Here is a 24,667-nt window from a genome sequence, read left to right as displayed (position 1 = left end):
GTTACAGTGGTGGCGTAAAATGATAAACAAATATAACGGCAGTCACCGTCTGTATCCATATACATAATAATGTCACCGGCAATGGCGTTCTATACATAGGTATAGACAATGCACGTCAAACAAAATCGAAGCCTGAACATTGCACATGCCACAAAAGATATCATATTAACCTTCGACTGCTATGAAGGCATAAAAAGGCATAAAAGGCATTTATTTTCTCAAAATTGATTCCTTTAGAATTCTTTTTGATGTCATTTCTTATACTACTAGATACTACTACCGCTTCGGAAACAAATGGCGCTCTGAGAGAGAAGAAGCGGCGCAAGAAACTCTCCCAGCATACTTTTTTTTGCGCTCTTTTCAATAAAAATATACAATATTGTACAGTCATTTCTATCGCTATAAAATAATCACAATCTAGTCCCAGGCTGTCCGATCATTTAGATATTCAGCAGTGTAGTAATAGGATTTACGACAGAGCCATTTTTTTTATAAATAATTTAAATTTATTTATAGATAATGCCTGAACAGTGGCTGGGACTTTATTATAGAAGTGTATACATTTACCCTTAAAGCTATTATGTATCTTATGAAGCCTACTAGAATTAGTTACAAGCAATCCCTTATTTGTAGTGTTATAATAATGAAAATCACTATTAAGAGCAAAAAGGTGACGATTTTTGTGAACATATATTAAATTTTCATAAATGTACTGACAATGAACAGTCATAATATTTATTTCTTTAAATTTTTCTTTGAGAGACTGTCTATAACCAAGCTGATATATAGCACGAACAGCTCTCTTTTGCAGTGCAAACACTATATGTCACAATGTCAGCAGCATGACCCCATAGTAATATACCGTACGTCATGATGCTGTGAAAATAACTAAAGTACACTAATCTAGCGGTCGCAACATTCGTGTACTCTCTAATCTTTCTAACTGCATATGCCGCAGAGCTGAGTCTATCTGCTAGATGGGTAATATGTGGACCCCACTGCAGCTTTTTATCTAACGTGATACCCAAGAAGACCGTAGTGACCACAAGTTCCAATCTCTGGTCATTTATAAGTACGTTGGTTTGTACCTCCGTTTGTCTGTTTGATGTAATGAACCGTAAACACTCTGTTTTTTTACTGTTTAAGTGCAGATTATTCGTCTCAAACCAACGCACTATCTTTGAGAGTGCATTGCTTACCTCGTCATCAATATCCGCACGTCGCTTCACTTTAAATATAAGTGAAGTATCATCAGCAAACAATACAATCTCATGGCTATCATCTACCACAAATGGTAGATCGTTAATATATATAAGAAACAAGAAAGGACCGAGAAAAGAACCCTGTGGAACACCTATTTCCACAGGTTTACCCGAAGACCGTTTGCCATTTACATCGACTATCTGAACCCTTTCGCTTATATATGATTTTAACAGATTTAGGGCTCTATTTTTCACTCCATAATGCTTTAGTTTTAGGAGTACAGTTTCATGGTGGACGCAGTCAAATGCTTTTGACAAATCACAAAAAATGCCCAATGCCTTCTGTGACTCTTCCCAGGCGTCAAAGATGTGCTCAATGAGTCTAGTACCCGCATTAATTGTTGATAAGCCCCTAGTGAAACCAAACTGATTTTTGTTCATTAATTTACAAAAATGCATTTGTAGCTGTTGAAGCAAAAGTTTTTCAAAAATTTTACTAAAAACAGGCAGCACTGAAATAGGTCTGAAATTAGCAGGGTCAAAAGAACTGCCCGATTTAAACAAAGGTATAACTTTGCTGTATTTCATGAGGTCAGGGAACACACCCTCATCTATGCATTCATTAAATATTATAGCTAATTCAGGTGCTATAATGTCAAGTATGTATTTTACAACCTTAGTCGACTGGCCCCATAGGTCTTTTGTATTTTTTAGGTTAATTAATTTGAAGGTTTTTATTATATCGCTACCTGTAACATAATTAAATTTCAAATCAGTGGAAGATACTGGTACGTGTAATTTAAGCATATCATATGCTGCTTTTGGCGAAGAGTTAAGGTCTTTGGTCGTGACAATCGGGATTTCGGAGAAGTATTTGCAATTTCTATTTCCGAATTTATAACGCGATTATTAATATTTAAACAGATAGAGGTGTTACGGCAATTCGATCTACCAGTTTCATTGTTAATTACACTCCAAGTAGCTTTTACTTTATTATTATTTTTTTTAATTTTATCTGCAATGAAACGTGTTTTCGCTTCATGACAAACTACTTTAAAGAGCTTAGAGTATTTTTTTTACATATATTTTAAATTCTTCACTATTATTGTAATGTTTCTCATAATAAAGGTCATATAAGCGTTTACGACTTTTGTCCCATTGGATACCCATTGTTGCGAAATCGGTAAAACTATGTTTGTTGTTTACTGTCACCGTTACTGGAGTAAAAATCCTGTCAAATTCCTCACAGAAGGAATTGAAGACTAAGTTATAGTGAAAATTAGCAGTTTCACCACAGTGTAAAAATGGTATCGTATTTACCAAATTATTTCTAAACCTCTCAAGACGGCTACCTGTAACTGGTATAATCGTCACCTTTTTTGGTCTGACATTGTCCAATCTTATATTTAGTTTTATAAGTTGCCCACTATGGTCGGACTGAAGATTATTAATTATGAGTTTACTAGTAATAGTAACATCTGTAAAAATATTATCTAAACAGGTTGCTGTTGTAGAAGTGATTCTAGTAGGTTCCCAAAATACATTGAACAAATTAAAACTTTGAAATAAATTTTTAAGGCTAGTACAATTGGCCGAAGGTTCAAGCAAGTTTATATTAAAATCTACACTCACTATAATTGACTTGCTAGTTTTGCTAAATTTTGATAGTACCTTCTCCATTCTATGTTGGAATTGTTCATATGATGCAGTGGGAGGGCGGTATACACTTACAACAATAAATTGCTCTAGTTCTATACAAGCTATCTCAATTAGTTGTTCTATAGAGAGATTAACAATATCTCTTCTATTTTTACATTTTAATCTATTATTAATAATAATTAGGGAACCTCCATGTATTGCCCTACTTCTACAAAACGAACTGACTACTTTATGTTCTCTAAAACTAAACTGGAGCTGATGACTCTTACGCCAATGTTCTGTAATACATAATATATCTATATTACAGCAGCTCAAAACACAGTTCAATTTCTAATTCCTTACTTGAGATACCTTGTATATTCTGGTGAACAATATTAATGAGCTTTATATTATGATTATCTATAGCAGTAACATTTATATTTGGTGATATGTTTATACATTTCTTGTTTACTCCAGTTTTTTTTAAATTTTATTGGTCAATAGGCAGCAATGTATACACTTTCAGTTTCAGCTGCGTATTTTGAATATTGAACCCGATTTGGACAGTGATATCAGTGGAGTAGCAGTTAGGTATTTTTTTAAACCCAGACGGAATAGAGGGTTGCTATAAGTTTTACGTTCGTCGGTCTGTCCCTATTTTCCGATCAAGATTTGTTCTGTTTGTCAAAGTTTGTATGTCTATTTATTGGCTTGTGTTTGTTACTTCTTTACATTCTAAAGGGATTTGGATTTAATAAGTTAAGTTAACCTTTAATGAGAGAAATTAATACTCAAATATAATATTTTTATTTACATAAAATAATTGGTATTAACTGGTAATTTAAATGTTAAGTTCTTTGAATTAAGAAGTCGGTTGTTTTTTTGTTATTTTTTTTATTTCTAGTTTTTTAGTGAATCTGTACCACACTAACTAATAATTTGTCTAAATTTGTGTAGATCTACTAAATTTTGGAATGCAGCAATGAACGTAAGCACATTGCAATTTTATCACAGACAGTTCTGCCACAGATCGCACCCTTACAGTAAGTCGTTAAGGAGATCCATTGATCATCACCATATTCGATTTCCACAATTATTTGACCATAACAACGTTAGAGTAGGTGACTGAAAAGATTCGGCCTAGTATCGTTAATTTGCTCCTAAGAATTGTAGGCTTCCGTTACGTTGTTATGAATCCCATAAGCAGAACCTAACCAAACTACCTTTGAAGTATATCCTTTCCAATAAAAAAATAATTATCGAAATCGATATTGAGTTATTCGTAAATTTGTTGCGCACATACTTATAGCAAATTTAAGACTTATGGTTTTCTCATGGTTGCCACTGAGCAATTTATTCCAAATCCAATCTGGACCAAATTGCTATGTGACACGGGAAGCTCCAGCTTTGAAATAAAAAAAGAATTATCAAATCGGTTCACCCACTCGAAAGTTCTGAGGTAACAAACATAAAAAAAACATACCGATGAATTGAGAACCTCCTCCTTTTTTGAAGTTGGTTAAAAAATAATTATCAAAAACGGTTCACCCAGTCGAACGTTCTGCTGTAACAAACATAAAAAACATACCGAGAACCTCCTTTTTTGAAGTCGGTTAAGAAGAGCGCCTCTATTGTTTTCATTTCTGACTGTGTCCTTTCATCTGTCCGATTCTGACAAGCGGGTCTTGTCAATAATAGTACCAAAAATATATTCGTTTTATTAAATTACTTCCGATTGTTGCATATCAATCTTATATAAATAAAATAACCTTAACGATGATAAGTCACACCATCCTTTTTTGAGTCGTTAATGTATTATTTAAGCACTTTTTATAGCACACTCAGGCTTGCTGACACACGACTAAGGAGAATAGTACTATTACAATGTCTTTAAGCACACTTTTGCCGTTCCTTTATCAGACTGCGAATGATATGTCCATAAGTATAGACGTCATTGGTCACCGGTAATGAAATATGGCTTTGAACCCAAAAGAAAAGGCCATTCTAAAGATTATATTATAGGCATTAAAATGTAGTAGGATTTACGACAGAGCCATTTTTTAATAAAACATTTAAATTTATTTATAGATAATGCCTTTATGTGGCTGGGACTTCATTATAAAAGCGTATAGGATACACTTTCTGTACAACCAACAATTTCTTTGAGTGCCTCCATTTGAAGATATGCCTTTTTTATGGAATAGGAGGACAAACGAGCGTACGGGTCACCTGTTGTTAAGTGATCACCGCCGCCCACACTCTCTTGCAACACCAGAGGAATCACAGGAGCGTTGCTGGCCTTTAAGGAAGGTGTACGCGCTTTTTTTTAAGGTACCGATGTCGTATCGTCCCGGAAACATCGCACAAGGAAGTTCATTCCACAGCTTTGTAGTACGTGGAAGAAAGCTCCTTGTAAACCGCACTGTGGAGGTGGAATTCGGCGGCAGGAATTAGGTTAAACAGCTCTTCGGAACACTCCCCGTGATAAATGCGGTAGAAGACACACAATGAAGCGACGTCTCTACGCAACGCCAAGTGATCCAGCCGTTCACAGAGTACTGGGTCCCCGACGACGACCAGTTTCTTTGAAGCCAATTTGGCTTTGCCCTCCAGATGGCCACGGAATTGGCAATCGCTCGAGATTTCGAGACCCGAATATTCCGATACTAGGCGAGGCTTTTAGGGAAGTGTTGTAGAAGAGCGGTGATACGACGAATGGGGTTTTTTTAGTGGTAAACGTGCAAACTTGAGTCTCTCTTCTTCTTCTTCTTCATACGGGCGCTTTCCGTAACTCGAATTCATATGCGCTTATTTTGCGTGCGAGGGTGGTAGAGGCTACTCCAACCAGCCAAGCTCCTCCAAGAAGTCACCCAACCTCTTAACGTCGCGGAAGACTTCCCGAAGAGCGCCTGGTGACCCCAGGTGCTTCACCCTGTAGTTTGCCACCTCACTGCATTCCAGCAGAACGTGAGCGGCTGTTTCCTCTGCCCCCAGGCAACCTCTGCATAGGGGGCTGTCCGTGACACCTATATTAAAGAGATGCCTGTTAAAATTGCCGTGACCTGTGGCCGCACATAGTATTAATCTTAGTCGACACCGATTAAGTTGTAAGATTTCCCTGGTAAAACACAAGTCGGCGCAAGGTAAAGCTGCTTTGGCTTGCCTGCACTCCTCAAGGCTATCCCAGTATTGTTGATGTGGTGCTTTTATCTTTTGATTTAAGTGGTTCCTGAACCAACTATGTGGCAGAGGCAGGAAAGGCTCTGGTCAACCGGTTGGGTCTCAGAACCCCTTCTAGCTAGTTGGTCTGCCGCCTCGTTGCCCCTGATCCCACTGTGACCTTTGATCCACTGAAGTGTTAGGTTGTTGTTATTACCAGCCACCTTATTTAATGCTGAGTGGCATTCAAATAATAGGCTGGAATTGATTATCTTACCTTGAAGGGATTGTAATACCGGCCTGATAGATATAAGTCAGTATGTACATCAACTTTCCTCCTCCCCACTGTAGCAGTGCAGGAAAGATGCCATCTGTGCCCGCTGACTTGAAAGGCTGGAAGCTGTCCACCGCCCATTTCACCTTGTTGTAGGTGACAATCTCATAGGCGGTTTGCCAGCAGTTTTCTGTAACCAAGCTGTTAGGTATCGTCCAAATTGGTTCTTGTATTATTTTACAGTCTGGAAAGTGTGTTTCTAGCAGTACCGTGTTAGTCTCCTCCTAGCTCAGGGTCATTGTGCCATCGGCTTTCCTCAGATTTTCAACAACGCAAGGACCCTGTTTGGCCAGTACCTTCCTAATGCGGTTTGCTTGTGGAGTGGAATTAATGTCTTCACAGAATTTTCTCCATGAGTGAGACTCTCAAAATCTAATGACTTTTGTTCTCCTTGTAGGCATCCCAGTCTACATCAGCGCCTGTATTCATTGCTCTATTGAAGGCTTTCCTTACTTTTGTTCGTAGCTTTTTAAGTTATGTGCCCCACCAGCCCTTGGATATGACCCCAGTAACCGGTGTTACTAGAGGACAGGCTTTATGGAAGCCGTTTATTAAGGTGCTGTTTAAGTTACTTACCTGTTGATCAATTGTTTCTATGCTGTCTAACCTAGTGGTAGGCGGCTGTTTTCCCAGCTTTAGTTCTACTAGAGCCTCTGGTCAGTCTTCCTCGGGTACCTTGTAGGTTGTTCGGGGATACCGGTAATTTTTAAATCGTAGCGAATCCACCTGTGATCAGAGCATGATGCCTCTGATGAGACATGCCAGCCCGCTATTAGATCAGCGGCTCTGGGGGTTGCCAGTGTCAAGTCAATTATTGTTTTGCACCGTCTACCCACAAATGTGGGCTCGTTACCTATGTTTAATATATCTAAGTTAGTAGTAAATAGGTATTCAACTAGATCATTACCTCTATTGTTGCTTGCTTCCATTCCCCATAGCGGATGATGGGCATTGGAGTCCGTTGACACAATCAGTCACACAATCAATCCATTTTGTTCGCAGAATCTGATTAGTGTGTTGAGTCCTTCAGGTGGTACCGCATCCGCCTCATGCATGTAGACTGATGCAATAACGATGTTGAGGTTGTTTATGTCTTGGTTGGAAATCAGCCTTATGGCACACAGATCTCTGGAACAGAAATCCACAAGAGGCTGTATATTTATATTCCCTTTAACGTAAATGCAGGCTCTCACCTCTTCACCTCGTTTTGGAAGAGCTTACCACCAATATTGGAGAGTCCGCATACGTTGCCGCCCCTAATCCACGGCTCTTGGATCAGTGCAATGGCTGGTGTGGTAGATGCAACCTCCAACCATCTTCGAAGTTGAGCCGTCGCAGTAATGCTATGATGGAGGTTGCATTGCAAAATCCGTATTTGCTTATTGGGGGAAAGGGGCACCATTGGGATCCTCTTCCTCCCCCAGCCCAAATTTGGTCAGGTCAAGGAGCTCAACGTCGCTTGATGCTTCGACGGCTCGACTCGACCCAGCCTGTGAGGTCTCCTTGTTTCAGAACGGTGGGATTACAGGTTTTGCGGCAGCTGCCGCGACCCGCATCCCCCCTGACTCGTTCGGAGAATCTATAAAAGAAAAAATCTCTAAGATACATAATAGCTTTAAGGGTAAATGTATACACTTCTACAATAAAGTCCCAGCCACTGTTCAGGCATTATCTATAAATAAATTTAAATGTTTTATAAAAAAATGGCTCTGTCGTAAATCCTATTACTCCACTGCTGAATATCTAAATGATCGGACAGCCTGGGACTAGATTGTGATTATTTTATAGCAACTGTACAATATTGTATATTTTTATTGAAAAGAGCGCAAAAAAAAGAATGCTGGGAGAGTTTCTTGCGCCCCTTCTTCTCTCTCAGAGCGCCATTTGTTTCCGAAGCGGTAGTAGTATCTAGAAGTATAAGAAATGACATCAAAAAGAATTCTAAAGGAATCAATTTTGAGAAAATAAATGCCTTTTATGCCTTTTTATAGGGGTATCCACGAACCTCCCCTTGGCATCCTGGAATTTTAGGTACACCGCCCCCAGCTGATAGCCGAGGCAGCGCTTCCTCTCCAGTACACTTTGCACGATATCGTTGGGGATGCTCACCACCACAAATGTCGCCTTATCCTGCGGTATAATGGTGTGGACACGCCATCGCTCCACTTGTGCCCATGGGTTCCCCAGTCTAAGGCACATACCAATGAGCACTTGGTCCCCATCGTGTTCGTGTGGTAGACGGATGCCGCAGCGTACCATCTTCGGTATATCTTTTGCATCTGTGACCGTGAGTTTGCCCACCCCTGGCAGATCCAGCTCCGAACAAACCCCGACGGTCCACTCCACCACCTCCTGATTTTCACAGTAGAGGCGAAGTGAGCCGTCATAATAGGTCGGCCTCCGCATGAAGATGGGGCCCTCAACGGTCATTATTTGTTTTCTGGCTGTCGCGATGAACGCATCGTCCAGGTGTTTTTCGACTATGGCAGCCGTCTCTTTAGTTATATAGCCCGTTGCCGATGTGATGACGAGCTCAGCCTTGGGTTTGTCTGCAGATGCTGCCTCGGCATAAGTCGTCGATCTCGTGTCTTGGGCTGGAGTCAGTCTAGGCTTCTTGGGCTCGCCTCGAGGAGACAGGGTCTCGCCGAGCCTAGCCCTCTTTGTTTTACCTTTGTCCTGTCCACTTTCCTTCTCGGGATGGCCAGTCGTCTTGGTATCCAGCACAGTCTTACGGAAAATGGCTTTTGTTGTGGACGGTCCTGGTGTTTCGGTCCGTCTGTCGGTTTGTGTTTTTGGGGGAGAGGTGAGTGATTGAGTTTGGGACTCACATTTTGCTCGCCTCTTCTCCTTTTTGAGTAACTTTTTGTGTTTTCGCAAGAGCCCGGGTTCACTCGCCAAGCCACTAGGCCGCTGAGCCACTTTGGGGGTGGTTGTAGCAGCCCTGTTTTTTGGCGCTTTCACCTGGGCCCATTTGAGCTCGAAGTTACTTATGTTATGTGTTTGGGAGGGTTCCATAGACCCTGTTTGCGCCACCTTCATAGCGGAAGTAGCAGCTGTTGCTTTAGATGTTGAAGGGATGGCCAGTGCGGCTTTCCCTTCAGGTTTTCCCTCGGGTTGCCCTTCGGGTGTGTTTTTTGTATTTGAGACCTTTAAATTATCCATGTTAAGGTTTAATAGTTTCATCCTTCGTGGTTTCCCACCCTCCCCGGAGCCCGCAATAGGGAGTGCCCATTCGGTACACTAAGACTACCACAAAGGATGTCGGTACAGCGAGTTGGTGGTTTAGGTGCGACATCAGGAGCTTGGAAGAGCGTGGCTGGGAGCATAGGTTCCCAAAAAACCCCCAGTTTGTCTACGCAATCCTTACCCCCTCAGCATGATCGCCACCAGTCCCGCCGCCTCTCGCCAGGTATCTGCAGGCTACCGAAGACCATTTCCCCACGCTGGCTAGGCGCGGGGCTACCGTTTCGCATGGAAGTCCAGACCAAAAAGGGCGTGTTGCTCATCTACAGCTCAATCCTCCAGGATTCCTTCGTCCCAGCTTACGGCGATCGACTGCATAGACCAAAAACGCAGGTAGGTCGTTGATAGTCTCCCAGCCCCAACCTACAAAGACTGGGGGAGCCGCTGGCCTTGAGATCGGCTGAGAGGAGGGATGGGAAGAATGATTGGAGACGGAAGAGATTGTTGTGGAGAGAAGGGTCAAGTGCGTCTTCTCAGTTTTTGTTATATCTGTTTCATAGGGAACCAGATCAATAACAGGCGGCAACCGGCTTCCCGTGGGAAGGGAACTAAGTAGACTTGCCATGAGTATCTTTGCAACTTGTACTCCACCCATGACCATTTGCCAGATTGCTCCTTGGGATAGAGGAGCAAAATAGATGAGAGACATTGTTACACGTCTTGGTGTGCGTGATGTCAAAACAATGCCTCTCCTCCGCCAAACTTGAGTCTTCTGGGGGTTAAATTGGACAAGGTTCAATTTACCCTATTCCGTAACCTTCTCAAGAGAGGACTCGATAGAAGACATAAGTTTCTCCCGGCACTGGTCGACGATTTCCCGAGAGAGACCTGCATGGCCTGTGTATATGGCATCACCAGTGCTGTCGTCCGCATAGCAATGAATGTTGGAGGTGTCCAACGTATCATTGATATGCAGAAGAAGCAGCGTAGGAGATAGCACACAGCCTTGGGGCACACCAGCATTCACGGGCTTCGGGTTCGAGCAATGTCCGTCGACAACGACCTGTATGCTGCGCCCAGTGAGGAAGCTGGAGGTCCACTTGCACAAGCTCTCGGGAAGCCCAAATGATGGAAGTTTAGAGAGGAGCGCCTTGTGCCATACACGATCAAAGGCCTTCGCTATATCCTGGCAGTTAGCCTAACTGCCAGGCCTTCCCCCTTGCTTTCTATTGAATGCTATCTAATGAAAAATAGCCGCAGCCCATCTATGTGTTAGGTGTACCAGAAGATCACCTGCCGACCGACCATGGCAAAAGCTGTATTGTCGGTCGTTGATCAACAGGTGACCCTCTAGGTATACCAAGAGCTGACGGCTAATTATGCTCTCCATGATTTCGGAGAGCAGGGAGGTAATAGCAATAGGCCTGTAGTTTGCCGGATCCGAACTGTCTCCTTTTTTTGGATCGGATGGACAAAGGCTGACTTCCATGAGTCAGGGACTATGATTTTGGAATAAGAGTGCCGGAAATAACGCACCGGCGTCAACTCAGGGGCACACGTTCTAAGCACGATTGGAGAAATGCCATCCGGCCCGCTCGACTTCCTGACGTCCAATGAAAACAGAGCTCGCCTAACAGTTTTCTGTCTGAACTGTACTTCAGGCATAGAGCTCTGACACCGCGGGATGGTCAGCGGTGTTTTTCCATTGACGTCAAGAGTCAAGTTGGAAGCGAAAAGAGCGCACAAGAGATCGGCCTTCTCTTTTGCCGTATGGGCCAGGGAGTCATTCCTCATGTGCAACGGCGGCATGGACGGCTGGCTGAAGTTACCAAGAGCAGCTTTCGACAACGACCAGAAATTGCGTGTTCCGGTCGGGTAACTGGAAAGCTGCTCGCCGACTTTGACGACGTGTTTTGATTTTGCACGGGCGATTTGGCGCTTAAAAAATCTAGAGGCACGGTTGTATTTCCTCTTAAGAACTATGCAGTTCGGATCCTTTGTGCCCAGCGCCGCAACCCAAGTTCGATACGCCTGTTTTTTTCAGTCAGATGCTGCTTTAACTGACGCATCGAACCAAGGCTGTGATCTGCCACCGATCGGTACTACAGAGCTTGGTATAAAAATATCCAATAATACTGAAACGGCGCAGGCACTAGGATCATCCCAAGGGAAACAAACTCTGCTCCAAGGGTAGGATGCAAAAAAGGAAAGCATCCTATCCCAGTCTGCTGACTTGTAGTGCCAAACGCGGCGGGTCGCTGGTGGTCTGCGACGTGGGCGTCGGATAGGCACTACACTCCTGACCAGGCAATGGTCGGACGTTCCGAGAGGGGCGTCGACAAAGACCTGGTAACCATCGGGATGTGTAGTCAGCAGAAAATCTAATAAGGACGGCATGTGGCTACCCACATCCGGGAGCCGCGTTGGTGACTCAACCAATTGGGACAGACCATACGCCAATGCAAAATTATGTACAGATCGCCCTGCGTAGTCTGTGGTACGTGATCCATGGCTACGTGTTAAATGGCCTCCGGTCCTCGACACTAACCTATACGAAACATAGCGGCACTAGGCCGCTTGTGCTAACGTCAAAAGACGGCAGCGTGACTCTCCCACTTCTAAAAAGCCCTTACGACACCCATGGGCCTGGGACTCCCCTATTCTTTTTATGCCCCGGGGAAAGTACAGGGCATACCTTCAATAGAACTAAAAAGCCGTAGCATTGGTTAGAAAATAGAAAAATGATTAAACTATCATGTTATTAGTTTTAATATATCTTTTCAAAATACTGTCAGAAACACTTAGCCTACTCGCCTGCAACGCAGCCACAGCTGCCTCGGCGTCCATAAAACGTGTTCCTCGAGGTGTTTTCTTTTATTTTCGGGATTGAATAGAAACCGCAGTGTGAGGTCGGAGCTCTACGGCGGAAGACCCAGTAATTCCGTGTGTCGTCTTCCATTCGATTTACCAAGGCAAGTGGCAAAAAATTGTTAGTCTACCACTCTACAGTAACTGTTTTCTATCGATTTAAAGAATTGTCGCGTAATGAACTGTCCTTCCGAAGAACGAGTCCACTTACTTTTTTTTCTACGCTTCGACCTCTCTTTATTTTAGTTGGCAGAAGGAAACACCAACTGAGGAGACTGTCTTCTGGTTTCGAGATCATAACTGTAAATCCAGCTTTTGACTCCCGTAAATATGTCGAACACAGCATTTGAATCACCTCCGTTAAACCTTTCTGCCATTATACACGACGAATTTTCTGGAGGATTTTGTGCACTTGACTTATACCGATGCCTAAGCTTGACCTAATCAGCTGATAGGTCACTCTTTTATCAGTCTCTATTATAAAAGCCGTACAACACTCATGTCACACTATGTTCAGTCATTGCCGTAGAAAGCCATCCCGCAGATCATCAGTTAGATTAGTACGACCACGAACGATAAACTCATTAAACCAGTTGTAAACAGTGGCTCAAGATGGAGTATCCTCATTTAAGGCTAATCGTAATCTATTATAACTTTCTTGCTGACTTACAGCCCTTTCTAATAACGTTACTCTAGTTTCAGATATATTGCCATCACCGTTTAATGACAAGATCTTATCTATCCATAGCTATATCCATACTATTAGTTATAGTCCTATGGTATCTGTCGATATGTTTTGTAATGCAAGTAAACGTAAAAAGATAGATTTGTCTAGTCTTAGTAAGTTAAACTAAGTATAGATAGGTTATTGTAAACGACCGTTAAATAAAGTCGAAAGTCGGAAACCTTTATCAATTTGTCGCGAAACACACAACAAATTAATAAAATTGATACTAATAATATTGGCAGAGCCATTTTCAAATTTAAAGCTTTTTTTTTATTCTATTACAGGTACATGTAGCCAGTTCTAACCCCTTTTAGTGTCACCCTTGGAAACGAAAGGACAGTTACTGTAGATTACAAATACGTACTGTCCCAGATGTTTGTCCTTCGTCGCGTTCTAACATTCCGGTCACGTAACGAATGACTTTGAAGGCTTGAAATATAAAGAACTGTGGACCATTCCACAGTATTTTTTTCTACTAAAGGCAAAAACAAAGAGTTTAGAGACTTCCTTAGAGTTTCTACCGCAAAGGGAAAAATAACCTTACCATGAGGTGGCTGAAACGTGTAAGAATATATATATATATATATATATATATATATATATATAATGAGGATGACTACTTCGATCAATTAGATGGTTAAAATAAATAAAACGCGAACTAGGTGATTACATAATATGTTTATTGGTGTATTATTTATACGGTATGTTGTTACAACACTCAGTATCTATGGCAGTTATCACTAAAATCACAAGTTGTTTATTTCATATCAAAGCAGAGTTATAATATTATGTCTGTATTTACATTGTTTATATCATCCATCTATTGGTTTACTTTTTATTACTTTGTTACTAACTATATACTTCCAAACGGCGAGGCAGCTAGCAAATGCTGTAATGAAAATGTCAATGAAAAGCAAATAGTTTAAAAGAATCAAGTAAAGCGATGTAACTGAGCCTACGTATCTACTATTATGTTAGTTCCTATATCAAATAATTAGGTTAACAAAGATAAAATATAATTATCAATAGATATATCAAATAGATCGTATGTACAGATTGCGATACTGTATCTGCGAGCGACACACTCGGTCGACGTCTACAATTTTATTAACTAAATAACTTTAACACAATTCAATACAAAACACGTTCTTGGTAAAACAATAACACACAAACAAATCTGGATATTGAAGGCTGCTCGCACCCGCACTCGCACCGCTCACATCTTACGACTTCTTCCTGCAACAGGTAAACATGTAACGATTAAACAGGCCGGACTTATCAAACGTTCATACAACTCAGAATTAATACAAAATATAATAAAATCGTTACAAAGTAATGACTTTATGGTATTTTTGTCTGTGTATGAGAAGATGCGCTGCAGTAATCCACAAGCGTTTCTGACGGAGGGGTCTGAGCGAATGTAGACCGCCACAAGCTCATATTATGTAAAGTTCTTGTAATTCATCGGATGCTGTAATTATTACTAATACTACGTATACCAGTTCCATTTTCTTATTTAAGCCAGAAGACATCCACCACTACTGGACAAAGGCCTCCCCCAAAAATCGCCACGACGATCAGTCTTGCGCTGCCCTCATCCAAAATATTTCGTCAATCTTGACCAAATCGTCGGTCCATCTAGTGGGGGGTCTTCCTACACTACGTATTCCGGTACGTGGTCGCCATTCGATGACTTTACTGCCCCAACGTCCATCTGTCCGTCGAGCTATGTGCATTTCCCACTGCCACTTCGCACCGAAGCACCGCCCAGATTTCGATCGAATCAAAGGCATAGTCTGCGAAAGCCAAGCAAAGTGGCTAATTATACTCCTCAGTCTTCTTTATAACCTGTCCCAGCTTATCTATGTAGTCTTTCTTTGGTGATAAGCCTTTCCAGAATCCGGCTTGTTCGGGAGGCTGAATGTCGTCGAACCTGCGCACGAGGCGATTCGTGATAACCCTAACATAACAGCTTATAAACACACCATACATATATATCAGTTCCACTACAAAGAAATCGATGTCTAAGTTACTGTGAGCATGTGTGTGTATGTTGGTAACTCACTGGTCGTGGTTGTCAGCGTCGGAGTCGTCGAGGTCGGGCTTGGTGCGTCTCTTCTCATACACCAAGATGATGGCGCACAGAATGAACACCTCCGCGCAGATTCCGAGGAAAGGCCACAGCGCCGCGTACATGTCCTAGAGATCAAGAGAGTTGATATGTGTACGTGTACGTAGCCATAAAACTTTTATTTCAACAGTTTGTATTATTCGTAGTTAATTTTTTTTACTTTTTAGTGTCAGTTAATAATATATAATCAACCGGGATTAAAAATTCTAAAAAGCCCAACATAAAAAAAAAAACAATTATATCATCCACGTAGATAAAAATTTTCATAAAAAGAAAACAACTGAGCCAAACTGTGTAAAATTTATGGGTGGTCTCATAAATTTTACATGGCAAACATTTCGCATCAATCTAAAGAAGAATCATGAAAATCGGATCATAAATCTCAGAGTAATCGGTGTACATACATAAAAAAAATACCGATCGAATTGAGAACCTCCTCCTTTTAGAAGTAGGTTAAAAAACAGATGGGTACCTAGACAGTTAGCCGTACCTTGACTCGGAGGTGCGTGGTGGCGACGGCGGGCGCGTGCTCCGCGTTGCAGCGGTACAGACCGGCGTCCGTGCGCGCCGCAGCCTCCATCACCAGGGTGCCGTCGGGGACGCCCTGCTCGCTATCGGTCACCTGGCCACGCCCCGCCAGCGCAGAGAAGTTGGCCGCCTCGTCGGTCGAGTTCGAGTACAGCCACTGTACGCGAGGGTACGGTTTGCCGAGCACCTGTTGTAGGTTCAATCATAAGGTCCGGTATCCACCAAAGCGGAGAGGAGAAGTGAGCTGTACATAGCGGAGATGTGAGCTGTGAGAGCTCGAAATCAGTCAAGTGATGACTACCTTCGTGCAGTTGTAATGCAGTAGCAGTACAGTTGCAGTTATTTAACAGAATTGCCCTGAAATGTCTAATTTCGACATTTCACGATCGATATCTATCGATTTAATATTAATATCGAAATCTGAAATGGCGGAATATAAACGCATTCCAATTTGAATTTAAAAAAAAAAGGTTTACATGGAAATAGCATTGTATTGAAAGAAGAGTGCATCAAATAAATGGAGAAATCATCAATTACTTTCAATAATAATAGTTAAGTTAATCAATACATGTATTAATATTTTCTTAAACTTCTTCTACTGACAACGATATACCAGGTTTACATAATATATCAGCGGTCTAGACATCCTTGATCGCATTAACGACTTATAGCAACCAATTTATCGGTAGGTACTTTTAGGTATTCCGTATGTACATATATACATGTCCATAGTATCTCAGATATAAAAGGGATTGCTTCTGAATGTCGTTTATATATTATTTTAGTGCTGATATTTTGTTTTCAATCATATCCACCATTTAGAAATGGAGCAAACAAGGTACAAAATATTACCCAAGAGATGGCAAAAAAAAAAAAGGGAAAAGACACGAAGTGGCAAGATGAAAAACATTGACAGCAGGAGAAGCACCTAACTGGAGAAGAGTTGATCAAAACAGAAAAGAGTGGAAATCGTTGAAGGAGGCCTTTCTCAATTGGCAGACCAAACTGAGAGACATTTTATAGTTTTTAGCTTACATTCATGGTTTTTCAAATATTAATTGTTTTTATAGTACGGAATAAAACGGCATTATTATTATTATATCCACCCTTTGTTAATTAGGTACTTTGTAATAGCTACAGTTACAGATAAGTAAGTTAGATACCCACTACTAATATCTATCCTATTCGATGCTTGTTGTACGAAACATGTTAATTTAATGTCTTGGATTAAAACAAGTTAGTATTATAAAGAAAATGTATCTGAATCCCTACTAATATTATAAATGTGAATGTAAGTTTGTTTGTTACGCTTTTGATGGAATTTGGTACAGCGATAGAATTGAGCTTGGGAAAGGAATAGGCTACATTTTATCCCGAAAATATCAATTGTTTCCGCGGGATTTGTGAAAAACTGAAATTCACTTCGATAAGCTATAACTATTCCAATAGTATATAAGATTCATATAAAATGTTGGGAACGGGAGCGGAAACGGGAACCGGAACAGGACATGAGATAATCTTCAATTCCAAACTTGTTTATTATTTAAAAAAACCCTTTATTTACGCGGACGAAGTCGCGGGCATTAGCTAATAATAAAATATACAACTTGTAATTGTTATTTTATTTGTAGAACCAAACCTTTAAATTCTCTTATCTTTAGAGTAATTATAGTTACTATATTGTGTCTTATTTACTTACGCATTAATGCGTGTACATCAGGGTCGCGGAAGCGATATCGTTATAAATTAATACCACAATTTATGAGATAAACTTAACGTAATTTGGTGAGAAGGCTGATGAAATGTGCCTACTTTTCTGTAATTATTTTTGTTATATATTATCTTTTCGTATCTTCATTCGTTAAGTTCTACAAAAACAAAAACAGAAAAGCCATTAAAATATTCGTAAATCTGGGGTTGTGGTAAATTTAAACCAAGAATAAACGATAGTGAGAAATTTACATTATTTAATATGAAATTAGTCATTATTAGGCCAAAGATGTTGCTGACAAATATAAATAATCCATTGATAATATATTAAAAATGTTCAAGACCAATGTCTATTATGACTCATCAGATTAAAAAAAATATCTTAATCGGCCCATTCCTCTGCGAACTACAATGACACATGAAAGAAATTAAAATACCTAAACTTTTTATTTAGGTAGTGCCGAAAATAAAAGAAGAATTTCGAGGAACACGTTTTATGGCGGCCAAAGCAACTGTGGCTGTTTCAAAAGACCGTCGAAGAGAAACATTGGCAGAGTGCGTTTCTCAAGGTTCCATCGGATGTATTGACGTGAATGGACACTATATTAAAAAGATACAGTAAATTTAATAACTTGCGAGTTAAATCGGTTTTTGATTTATATATTATTATAAGAATATGCGTTACAGCGTATTATGTTGTACAAATAAAAGTAATGATGCATATCTAGAGTTTGCATGATGAGCTATGTACAATCTTTGTACCGGACAATTGCTGTTCGAGACGCAGGCCCACATTTTTCGCGAGTCCGACACATCGTACTGTGGCTTGCACCAATTCACTTATACCGAGATCTCTCTGTGCTCTCCGCTCTTCTCGAAACCAACCCTGCTTGTCATATGGATGGCAGACGATTTTAACTGAGTGCTTGCGTTTTTGTTAGAGGAATGGATGAACGTTATTTGGATGTTTATTAATTGTTAGTTAATTACAGTAAGCTTTGTATTTATTAACAATTATTTGTGTAATATGTTTAGTTTGATTATTTGTATTTAGTTACGTACTTTAATATTGTAATTGGCTCACGCCGTTTTATTAAAGTATAAATAAATAGTCGCACCTTGCAGGTGAGCTTCAGTTTCTGCCCCTCGACGACGTTGGTGTTGGCGGGCAGCTTCAGGTGCGGCCTCCCGCGCACGGCCCAGCCCTGGGTCTGAGCCTGGCCCGCCAGAGCACACGTGTAGTTGCCGAAGTCGTCCTCCAGGGCGCGACCCACCTTCAGCTCGGCGCCGCCCTTCTCCAGCTGGTAGCGATCCTTCATCTCCCACACCTCCTCCAGCTTTGTGGCATTCTTGGTCCTGCAGCACAACAACACTGTACGATGCTTTTGTCACAGATTACTGAAAGGGCATCACGATGGTGCTTTTATCTGCCATCCACCAAGCACTTTTAGTGGAACTACTTGGCAACTGTGACTTAGCACTGTGATTTGCGACGGTGCAACTTACAATTTTGGGATCTTATCATAAATAGTCTAGGGCAGCGCATGGACTGCGCGGGCGGAAAACTCACCACACGTAAGGCAGGCCAGCGTCGTTCGGCAGCTCACAGCGCAGCACGAGGTTGGCGCGGACGTCATACAGGAACTCACGCAGCTCACCCGACAGGTCCGCCTCGGCCGGCGTCACCGACACCTGCGGCGACCCCGCTGCACAACACAAACGCGTCTTGTACATTCGCTGATGACGTCATGTCCACCGAGCGTCTGATTTTATGAAGAGCGACTATAGTTATCCGCGCTCGATGAATCAGTCCGTAGCCAGTCAGAAGGATAGATCAATTTAAGTCATTACCATGATTAATTATTGAGGTTAACTGAAGCTGTATTAATTAGAGTTACTTATAAACGAACAAACCATACAATTATTTGTTTATTTATATCAGAAATATAACAATCAACAAAATAAACACTAAAATATCTATCTAGAATAAGTACGATTATGTGAAAAAAGAAACTTTATCAAATGTAGTCGAGTGTGGTGCAACAAAAGAAGAAAGCTACCATAAAGTCGCGCGCACACCGCCGTGACGCGCGTGCGGCGCGACCCGCCTACTAGCGAGCACCGAGCGACGCGAACGCGGCGACTCGATCCTCGCGAACAAGCCGACGCAACGAATGAGATGCTCACGAGACACGACAGCGCACTATCTACACGAGGAGTTCTATCTACGCGATGCGAGCGTCTAACGAGTGACGACGAGTAGACGAAGCGTCTAACTACGAATGCGACAGTGTGAGTGTGAGAGGTGAGCGGGCGGCCAGGTACCGCGGGGGCGAGGCGGCGTGACCAGCACGCGCACGCGGTGGTCGCGCTCGGGCGTGCACGTGTAGAGCCCCGCGTGGTGCGGCCGCGCGGCGCCGGCTCGCAGGCGGGCCGAGAGCCGCGCGTCGGCGCCGCCCGCCGCCTCGGCCTCGGGCGCCGCGCTCAGGCCGGGGGGCAGCGCCCCGCCGTCGCGGCGCCAGTCGGCGCGCTGCTCGGGCCGCAGCCGGCACTCCACGGTGAGCGGCGCGCCCGCCGCCACCTGCACCACGGCCTCCTCACCACTCTCTGCCGCGCCGGACACACCTGCCGCGCATGCCTCAACCTCGTACTTCTTACGCTTTCACGTTACATTCGACCACAAAAACAATGCACCTTAACAAGACTCTACTAAATTAACTATAATCACGAAGTTTTGTTTAAGAATCTATCAGATGTAATAAGTAATTAATAAGAATTATTGGTTTAATATATATGATATATAAAAAAAAATCTTAATATATCAAATCCTCGTATTGCAGTTTCCTCTGAAACTCTCACCAATTTCCTCTGAAACAGCTTGACCGAATTTCATGAAATTTTTAGTGTATATTCAGTAGGTTGTTGTAAACTATTTTATACCCCAATTTTTTTGCCGGTACAGCTATTATAGACATATTCTTATAATACCTTTTTTTTTTCAAAATTTATGGATGATTGATTCAAACACATAAATGGATACCAAAAAACATATCTTATTCTATAACATTTAAAAATTTTGGAATCTCATTTTTATTATTCATAGTTTTTCATCTGTACTTTACACAGCATTACTAGTGATAAGAAATGATTATTGTTGAGACGTCAATGCAGTAACACATATCAAATGCTGTATTTGTTAAGCTATTTGATATCTTTGACACAGATAACAAAAACATTGTTTATTCTGCTTAATTATTATTTTCTATTCTGTTTTACATAAATTTCTGTCTTAAATTATTTCTAGAATATTATTATTCTGTGATTAATAGGTAGACAATATTATTAAAATATTGTAAGATCTTCTTTTCATATCTGTTAAATCTATATCTGTCACTTTCACTTTCTGAAATGTGACTGTTATCAGAAATAACTTATTCTTACCTGACTAGAGTAAATAAGAGGAAAGAAATGTGTTTATGTTTCTTCCTTTGTGACACTCTAGAGACAAAGCAAATCAAATTTGAGTGACCATCACAATTGGAAAATACATTTGAAATGTCACTTTATATTTTCTTAACATGCAAGTTTTCTCAATGACATTGTCTAATTCTCATATTTCATAAACCAACAAAACTATAAAAGTGGTTTTTAATTTAGAAAGAACATCACCTTAAGTAATTTAATTGACTTAATGACATGTTAGTCAGCAACAATCATTAGTTTAAATATAAAATTATTTATTACTACTAATAACATGATAATGACACATTTTCAGAATAGGCACATCCCAATAATAAATAAATATACTTTTCTTAGTAACAGCGACACAAGGGCTATAAAATATGACATCATTCTAGGACACTCGCCCAATGTATTGATTTTAGGTTCCAGCATTATGTAACTTATAATTCCCAAACTGTGAATCCAATCTACAAAACACATCGTAAAAAATAGTAAAATTATTCTACTCACTTTGTGCTTGAGATGGCACTAAAAGAGCTAAAAATAGAAGAGCTACAGGAATACACATTTTCTCAGTCCAATACATATCTAGAAAAACTAGAATTTACACCAAATGGCAGCCTCAATAATTTAATAAGCAAAGCAATATGAGGTCAGCAACAACGCTTTAGTTTTGTCGCGCGCACATCACCTAACACTAACACAATAATGAATGAGAATGACTAGGAATTAGGTCTTAGGAAATAGGAATGAAAGAAATGAAATATTATGAATGATTGATTTGTCAAAGTACAAATCAAAATGGCGTTCATTGTTTTTTTTTCTTTTTCCATCCGGGCCTAGCAAGGGTCATAGACCATGCATCCTCGTCATCTATAATTATTTATTCATAGGAATTCATTCTTCATTAGAACTTATGATTACAACTTTTAAATGTTTATTTAGAATTTTGACGGATTGATATTTTGAAATCTTTGAAGTCAATCCATGTGTCAATTCAGTTTCAATCGTCGTTTTTATATTTATGATTACTTTCATTGAAATATCTAATGTAAATATGATTCATAAAATATTTAACAGCGGATATTTCTAGATTTTGAAAGTATATATTGTTCTGTGTTCTCTATTCTACAACACATTAAAATGGTGAACGTTTTCACTTTTCAAATTCCATAATTTTAGTCAATCCGTGCGTCAATCCTACTTAAAGTTTCCTATTAATTATAGATATAAAATAAACTCAATAATACACACACACACACACACACATACTCACGCCTTGTTCCCGTCGGGGTAGGCAGAGACAATAGAATGCCATTTGCTTCTATCCTTACAAACCTCACGCGCTTCCTCTACATTCATTACTCTTTTCATACATGCTCGCCGGTTGCGGGTGCTTCGGACCTCTCCTTTTCTCAAAACGTCCCCAATTTGATCGACGAATGTTCTACGAGGTCTCCCGCGACCGGCTTGCCCACACACACTTGCCTTATATATTTGATGCGTCATTCTTTCTTCACTCATTCGCTCCACGTGTCCAAACCATTTAAGCATTCCTTTTTCAGTCCTTGTCACAACATCCTCTTTCAAACCACAGCGCGCTCGTATTACTGCATTCGGAATTCTATCAGTCAGTCTTACCCCACACATACTACGCAGTGATCGCATCTCAACTGCGTTAATTCTGCTTTTATGCTTCTTCTGCCATACCCAACTCTCACTTCCATACATTAACGTGGCGACAAGCACTCCATTATGTACAGCCATTCGCGCTTCTATTGGCACAGTCTTACCGTTTATAAAGGCATGCAGCGCTCCATTCACACAATTTCCCGCAGTCACTCTCCTTTCAATATCACCTTCATATCTTCCGTCTCTTGTAAACATGCTACCCAAATATACGAATTCTGTAACTTGTTCTACCCTTTCATCTTCAATTGTGATAGTGCACTCAGTCAACCTTTCATCCTTCTCAAATACCATCACTTTCGTCTTTCTTGCATTTACTTTCAAACCTCTCTCTTTAAAGCTCCCGTTCAAACAGTCAATCATTTGTTGCAACTCATTTACCGATGATGAAAAAATGACTTGATCATCGGCGTACAAGAGGCACTTAACACACAACCCTTCCATATTGATTCCACATTGCATTTCTCTCACATCATTCATGCATCTATCCATGAATAGGTTGAACAACCAAGGCGACGCTACACAACCCTGTCTGACACCTTTGGAGATATCAAACCAGCCCGTATAGGCACCATTAACACGAACACAGGCTTGAGAATCCCTGTACAGAGATTTCAGAGCCCTTATCAGAAAATTGTCCACCCCATACATAGATAAGACCTTCCATAATTCCTTTCTTTTCACCCTATCATATGCCTTTTCCAAGTCTATGAACGCGCAATATACTTTCTGGTTTTTTGCCAGACATTTTTCAGTGATGCAGCGTAAGGAAAAGACTTGATCCGTACATCCCATTCCCTTCCGAAATCCCGCTTGCACATCCCATACCTTGTCATTAGTCACATTCATTACTCTTTCAATCAATATTCTGGCATACACTTTTCCAACAACACTAAGAAGGCTGATCCCGCGATAATTTTGACATTCCTGCTGCGAGCCTTTGCCTTTATAAATTGGGACAATCACTGCCTTCGTCCAATCGTCTGGAACTTGGCCCTGTTTCCAACATAAATTAAAAAGGCGATGCAGCAGGCTCACTATTAGTCCATCGCCAGCCTTCAACATTTCAGTCGTCACTCGATCATACCCAGCAGACTTTCCCGACCTCTTAACGCTTTCATAATTTCATCCAAACCTATTTCATCACTCGGGTCCACAAACATATCTATTATCTCTTCCTGCTCTTTTTCACTCACATCTTTCTCGTATAAGTTCTCAAAATAATTCTTCCAGCACTCTAGTATCATACTTTCTTCATGTATGACCTCACCTTGTTCATTCCTAATCAGTTTCATAGATGAATTTATATTTGTTCCCCGCGCTTCTTTCACGAGTTTCCAAAACAGTTTTATATTATCTCGGAAACTTGCGCCGAATTGTTCCTTATATTTCACCTTTTTCTCATTCCTTTTCTTCTCTATACATTCTTTAACTTTCGCTTTCACGCATCTATATTTGTCCTTGATTTCTTTAACATTATCTTCATTCATACCGCCACTCGCTCTATTTGTTGCTTCTTTTGCCAAGACATCCAGCCATGCTTTTTTCTTTTCCTCAACCATTCTTCTAGTTTCATCATCCCACCAGTCGGCATTTTGGCATTTCTTGCGCCTTCTTTTACTCACACCGCATACATCATCAGCACATTTAATAATGTTGGTTTTAAATACCGACCATACATCATTCACACTTTCCTCATTAACTTCACTCCAGCTTTTTTCTAGCCGTTCACTCAATTGCTTTTTATACATCTCTTTTACTTGCTGATCTTTCAATCTTTCCACTTTTATACGTTCTAATTCAGTAGTTGACCCTTTTGATCTGTGCCGCCAGCGCTTAAACAAACCACTTATTCTGCTAATTACCAAATAGTGATCTGTGCCGACATCTGGTCCACGATAGGCTCTAGTATCCACTAGTTTCATTTTTATTCTTTCATCGACTATCACAAGATCTATCATACTCCTTAACACAACATTGCCTTCCTTCTTTTGCCACGTGTACATATGTATCATCTTATGCTGAAACCACGTATT

The 24,667-nt window shown here is 40.8% G+C and overlaps 1 protein-coding gene across 1 annotated transcript; it reads right to left on the bottom strand.

Annotated features, from left to right (window-relative positions):
- Positions 1–13,770: 13,770 nt before the first annotated feature.
- On the bottom strand, positions 13,771–21,727 carry LOC126967730 (basigin). Its single transcript, XM_050812359.1, has 6 exons — positions 21,453–21,727; positions 19,051–19,186; positions 18,599–18,836; positions 15,733–15,957; positions 15,177–15,310; positions 13,771–14,347 (listed from the first exon to the last, which is right to left on the bottom strand). The coding sequence occupies exons 1-6, from the start codon at positions 21,526–21,528 to the stop codon at positions 14,335–14,337; spliced, it is 822 nt and encodes a 273-aa protein (XP_050668316.1). The 5' UTR covers positions 21,529–21,727; the 3' UTR covers positions 13,771–14,334.
- Positions 21,728–24,667: the final 2,940 nt, after the last annotated feature.

The sequence above is a fragment of the Leptidea sinapis genome, chromosome 13, assembly GCF_905404315.1.
Source record: "Leptidea sinapis chromosome 13, ilLepSina1.1, whole genome shotgun sequence".
NCBI lineage: Eukaryota > Metazoa > Arthropoda > Insecta > Lepidoptera > Pieridae > Leptidea > Leptidea sinapis.
This window is presented reverse-complemented; position numbering and strand designations above follow the sequence as displayed.

Bases quoted from the DNA above. Each gene is read 5' to 3' on its own strand.
- LOC126967730 (XM_050812359.1), bottom strand. From the start codon at position 21,528: ATGTATTGGACTGAGAAAATGTGTATTCCTGTAGCTCTTCTATTTTTA. The intron at 18,837-19,050 runs GTGAGTTTTCCG...GTTGTGCTGCAG, and splicing joins GCTGGCCTGCCTTACGTGTG to GACCAAGAATGCCACAAAGC. The intron at 15,958-18,598 runs GTGCGACTATTT...AACCTACAACAG, and splicing joins AACTGAAGCTCACCTGCAAG to GTGCTCGGCAAACCGTACCC.